Source organism: Camelus ferus, chromosome X (genome assembly GCF_009834535.1).
Source record: "Camelus ferus isolate YT-003-E chromosome X, BCGSAC_Cfer_1.0, whole genome shotgun sequence".
NCBI classification, from domain to species: domain Eukaryota; kingdom Metazoa; phylum Chordata; class Mammalia; order Artiodactyla; family Camelidae; genus Camelus; species Camelus ferus.
The window spans coordinates 92,459,417-92,465,416 of NC_045732.1; the positions used below are offsets into that span (position 1 = coordinate 92,459,417).

At 37.1% G+C, this 6,000-nt stretch overlaps 1 protein-coding gene across 5 annotated transcripts in view; it reads left to right on the forward strand.

Moving 5' to 3' along the window:
- Positions 1-4,259, forward strand: part of SMARCA1 (SWI/SNF related, matrix associated, actin dependent regulator of chromatin, subfamily a, member 1) — a 60,884-nt gene extending 56,625 nt beyond the window's left edge. For 3 of the 5 annotated variants that reach the window (XM_032474630.1, XM_032474634.1, XM_032474636.1), the window contains one exon: positions 4,093-4,161. In XM_032474630.1, the coding sequence (XP_032330521.1) occupies positions 4,093-4,146 (54 nt within the window). In that variant the 3' untranslated portion in view covers positions 4,147-4,161. Of the gene's footprint in view, positions 1-4,092; positions 4,162-4,192 lie in introns of those variants that run through there. The other 2 variants (XM_032474633.1, XM_032474635.1) reach the window with 2 other exon arrangements.
- Positions 4,260-6,000: the final 1,741 nt, after the last annotated feature.

Genomic DNA, 6,000 nt, shown 5'->3' on the forward strand with positions numbered 1-6,000 from the left:
GTCCTTCTTGGAACTGAGTATTGAAAGATTAGGAATGAGTTGGCCCTGAGACTGTAGAAACAGCATATGCAAAGGTAGAGACAAGCACAACATGTGCAGAAACTGCAAGCAAGTTGGTGTGGTCGAGCATGAGTAGGGAAGTACTGGACGATGGGGAAATAGCTGGCAAATTACGAAGGGCCTTGTCCCCTGTATTGAACTTCAGTCATTATTCTAAGGGAAACGGAGAGTCACTGAAAGATTTTACCAGGGCAGTGACATGGTCAGACTGACATTTTAGAAATACTGTTCTGTGGAAGTAGGGTCATGTCTAACCTCAATTACCATATAGGCTGATCATTCCCAAATTTCTGTCTCTGTCTTTTCTATGTTCCTCCTCTTTTTTTTTTTTCTTCCCTTAGCTAATATATCATCTGCCCCAGAATCATTTTTTTTACTACTGCTCTCTTAACCTTCAAGTTCAAATGGTTAGATCTAAACGGATCAGCATAATATCATGGAACTTTTGTACTTTAGTTTGCTTCTTTCTCATAGACCCCTGAAGTTGGATCAGATTTGGATAGAATGTGAAGAAATGTAGCAACAGGGTTGAGTTCTTTTTTCTTTTCTTTTTTTAAATTGAAGTATAGTTGATTTACAGTGTTGTGTTAGTTTCAGATATACAGTAAAGTGATTCAGTTATCCATATCCACACACACACACACACATTCTTTTTCAGATTTTTTCCATTGTATGTTATTATAAGATATTGACTATAGTTCCCCGTGCTATACTGTAGGTCCTTGTTGTTTATCTATTTTATATATAGTAGTGCGTGTATGTCAATCCTAAACTCCTAATTTATTCCTTCCACTCGTTTCGTTCCCCTTTGGTAACCATAAGCTTGTTTTCTATGTGAGTTCTTTTTTCTTTTCATTACTTTTCTTCTCTTTTTATGTACCTTTTTCTAATGATAGACTTTACTTAGCTATAATCCCTGCAGCTTTTGTTTTTACTAAGTTTGAGTAGCCAGTTGTACATATCATGTGTTTTATTAGCATCTGTAGTGTTTGATTTAAGACTGAACACTTCTAACAACCTGAAATATGATAAATTCACTAACAGGACTTCATTTTATGTATTTATGCTTATGTGTTATCTTGTGAGGAGGTGATGTAACATTTTACAAATAACGATGTTTAAGCAGCAGCAGTTAGGTAAAAGCATTATAACATTTGATACTTGTTTAAGAAATATAGGATATATTTATTAGAATACTAACTCCCATCTAACTGCCAATGTACTTGGGCCCTGAAATTCTAGTATAGAATGCCATCGCTTTTTGTTAGTATGATACAGGTTCCAAAGTGACAAAGAACCTAGGAAATATACCACAGAATATATAGTTGAAGGAATCAATTCTGGAGGTAAAATATAGGGAGCTTACAAAAGAGCAAAGGAGAAAAAACACCCATTTTATTTTACTAAGAACTATAGAAGAAAATTCTGACTTTGTAGTACTTCCTACAAGTTTAGAGGCACAAATATGGAGTGCGATTTATTTATTAATTTTTTTGCCCTTGTTCATTTACCTGCTTTTGACTTTCAACCATAATGGGCACAGACCTTATGTCATTCAGACTTAGGCAGGCTTAGTGTTTAGGATTCTAGTACATAGGAAATGTAATGTGGAGTCTCTTTAATCTCTTTCAATAAGTCACTTCAGGTCTGCTGATGCTTTTTGTGCGTTTTGAATTGATGCTTTGAAGCTGAGTATTGGGGCAAAGGATGTTTGGACTTGGTGCCCGGCGTGATTGATATTCACGACACGGCACGGGGCAGCACCACTTACTGCAGACAGCCCATCATTTATTAAATAAAGGTAGAGATACATGTCCTAGTATTCAAAAGTTGAAACTTGGGTGACTTTGCATTGAATAGAATCATAAACCATTAAAAAGATATGGAAAACCAAGGCAGCACAGTTTGTTTAAAGTCGATCTAAAGTCTGTGGTTTAAAACGGGGTTTGCAAACTGCAGCCCTTCACCTGTTTTTGTATGGCCTGCAAGCCAAGAATGAATTTTACATTTTCAGATGGTTGGAAGAAAGTCAAAAGACTATTTTTGTGACATGTGACAGTTGTACAACATTCAGATTTTTGTATCTGTAGGTAGGGTTTATTGGAGCCCAGCCAGGCGCATTCATTTATGCATTCATTGCCTATGCCGAGTAGCTATGAGAGACCGTGTGGTCTGGCACGCCAGCAGTATTTACTGTTTACTGTCTCTTCACTGAAAGGATGTGCTGACCTCTGGTTTAAAAGAATGTGTAAAAAAGGTGGAAGGAAAGAAATAATATAACCAGAGGTAGATATAAGTGTTACACAGTTCTTCAAGAAAAGTGTTAAATGAAGGGTGAGTGAAGGGGAGCCCGAAAGAGGGAGGTTTGGGAGGTCTGGTGGTGACTGTGGTGATTGTGATGGGAGCATGAGAGCTGCCTTGTAATATCTGGAAGGTTGTCACACAGAAGAGGAAATCAGCTTGTTCAGTCTGACTACAAAAACAAAAGTTAGACCTAGAAACGGTTTTTGGAAACTATAAGGTAGCACATTGTAGCTTTTTGCATGAGGGAGCATTTTTAACTTGTCCACAGGTGGAGTAGACAGCCTTGGGAGGTAGTGAGTACCCCATCATTGGAAAAATTCAGACAGGCTGGACAACTAATTAGCAAGGACCTAGTAGAAGGGATTCAGCATCAACTTCAGTGATTTTTAAAGGTCCCTTCCAATCCTGAGCATCTGTAATTTTATGAACTCCCACTATTGAGAATCTGTATCAGGGGAAGATTTCAGAGTACAAAATACATCTCTGATTACGTGACTCCTCCTGCTTAAGAATTGTCAGTGAGATCCTTTTGTCAACTGAATTAAGTAAACTTGCTTAGTTCTTCGTTTTTCGCTTCTAGGTTCTTTGTACTTTGAAACTTAGTCTTATCCGTCACTCTGACCCTGCACATCATTTCCCAAGTTGGTTTCTACCAAACATTGTTCCAGGATTTGTAAATAAACAATACGCAGAACAAGGTTTTGTGTTTGAATAGATTTGGGAAATGCTGATACTGACTCCTGCCCTTGACACTTCCAATTTACCTTCGAGTGCTGAAAGCTCTGAGAAGTCCTGCCATGAAGAAGTTTGTTTAACCTTTTTCAAATCTAGCATTTCCTACACATGTGTGAACACAAAGTCCTTTTTTCCCCCTTTGGCCACAGCTGTTAATGCTGCGGAGCAGTTTTCCATGTGTCATTTTCCTGCTCTTTCTGTTATCTTCATTGTTTTTGCATCACCTCTCTTCCTCTTGTGTGCTACTTTTCTCCCTCCAATTTCCTTTCTAAATCGAGCATGGGGAAATCACGAGAGAAAGAGATAATTAGGCTACAGAACAGTTTAAGACTGTATGAACCACTCCCTGTAACCCGAGGAAAATAGGACGATAAAAAGGTACAAGAATCTAGGGGAATATGTATGTGAAAGGAGAAAACCACGTGAGATAAAAATGCTTTTGACATCATGAAATTTCTTATAGTCGTTTTATAGTCACTTAGTTATTCAAAAAGTGAATCACTGTTTTATTGGTAATCTGGCCTTCCTCCTTGTAATTTCTGGGTTTTGCCAGTGTTCTGTTTATGATACCATCTGTTTAGTTAGGCAGTCTTTTAAGTGTGTGAATGAAAGTTGGGATTGGTGTCTCTGGAGAAAGTGGCATTGCCTCTGTTAGGAAGGTGACATCTATGCTCACCCATTCCTTGGTGCCTTTCTCTAGAGAGTTCGATTATTTTTCTGTCTGGAGTAGTTAGTGACAGGTTAAAAGGAATGAAGGTAAGAACTTATTATACAGTCTATTTATAATCATTTTCAGATATTCCACTTCCCTGCATGAGATCATCTCAAAAGTATTAGTTTTTTTCTGAACCACCCATATGAACCATGAATATGTATCTAAAGATATCTACAGTCACAGGCAACTATTACTTATTGAGAATAATAATAGCCAGAGGGTATAGCTTAATGACTTAAGAATCAGCTTCACATAAAGACTCTATCTATTCTCCCTAGAAACCAACAATCAAATCTCATCAGGGCCAACTTAGCCCTTTCTATAATAGATAAATTGAATAACATGCTGTTTAATTTGTATGTGTGTTCTTGAATGAAGCTCTGAAGTGTGTTTGGTCTGCATGTTAAAGATACTACTATTGTTTTGGTAAGTAAGGAAAATTCCAGTGTTATTTTTCCTAAATTATTTAACCTTGTGTAATTGAGGATGCATAAGAAACGTGAATGTACCAGTGTTTTGTTATGTTATTTTTAATAGTTAAACAATAATTTGTTATTGAAGAATTTTTTTCTGGCTAGACTGTCTTTGGTTTTCTGCCTCCTTTTTTGGGCTTGAATTTTACATAGTAGAAAGTGCTTGGATAGTTGGTAACCTTTCTGTATGCCATTTTCTGGCTTTTATTTAGAAAGATAAAACAATTTAAAAAACATTTGCCATTTCTTAAAAATGTTACAAATGGCCCAATACCTAAATGTTCATTGCAGAAAATCTGGAAAATACATGCTGGTATAATGAAGAAAATAAAAATTATCATTGGTCCTACTTTCAGAAATAGCTGCTGTTGACCACTAGTAACTCTCTATATAATGAGTCCCCTCTCAGCTCTTTCTGTGTATGTATGTGTATAGTAAGATGTGTCTGTGTATTCCATTTCCAAATTACCAAAAATTTAGTTCCCAGTATTTCTTTGCTAAAAACAACACTGCTCTACTGTTTTGTAAATCTCTTATTTCCCTACATGAAGCATCTAGGAGTGGAATTGTAAGATCAAAGGTTATGGGATGTTTAAGATGCTTCATTGATATTCCCAAACTACTCTCTAGAAAGATAGTGTATTAGTCCGCTTGGGCTGCTGTAACAAAATACTGCAGATGGGGTGGTTTAAACAGAAATTTCTCACAGTTTTGGAGACTGGAAGTCCAGGATCAGGTCACCCTCAGGGTTGGTTTCTGATGAGGCCCTTCCTCCCTGGCTTGTAGATGGTGTCTTCTTGCTGTGTCCTCACATGACCCTTTCTGTCAAGTGTAGAGTGAGACATGTCTGGATGTCTCCTACTCTTCTTATAAGAATTCCAGGCCTGTTGGATTGGGCACCCACCCTTATGACTTCATTTAGCCTTCCTCACCTCCTTAAAGGCCCTCTCTTAAAACACAGTCACATTGTGGGGGTGTTAAGGCTTCAACCTACAGATTTGGGGAGGACACAATTTTTTAGCAGGTAGTAACATTGGCTCACATCATCAGTGAATGAGAGTTCCCATTTTACCATCTCACTACCGGCACTGGATACACACCCACACATGCACCCCCCCAAATGCGTGCACGTGTCATTGCTCATCTGATGAAGTTATCTTTCGTTTACTTTGCATTTCTTTGATCGTTAGTTTGAGTGAAAAAAATTTTTAGTAGTTGGATATTTTAATTTTTTATAAGTTTTCTATTCCTGTACTTTGACTGTTTTTTTGGTTGGGTACTACCAATAAGCCTACATTTTTATTTGAACGTTTAGGTATTTTATATTTTATCAGATATTTTTGCTTACACAGAAAAGAAACCATATTTTAAGATGTTCTCTAGCCTTTGATATTAAACTGTTATTTACCTTTAAAATACAGCGAGGTATACAGGGTTAATATACATGAGCATCCATACTAATGAATCTTATGTTTAATGCTCACTATGTGTTCATAAAAACTGTTTATAGTTTGTATACATTGACTTGCTGGCAGTGAAATATAGGTAGTGGCAAGGTTAATGTGGAATCTTTTCAGCTATTGTTTGCTGTTAATTAACAAATGCAGCAGTGTTTCCTGATACATGCTCCTCAGAACTCTGATCTCACAAGACGTCCTTTGAGAAAGGAGTTCTGTTGGTTGAGTAGCTTTGGGAATTGCTTGCTTCCTAAAT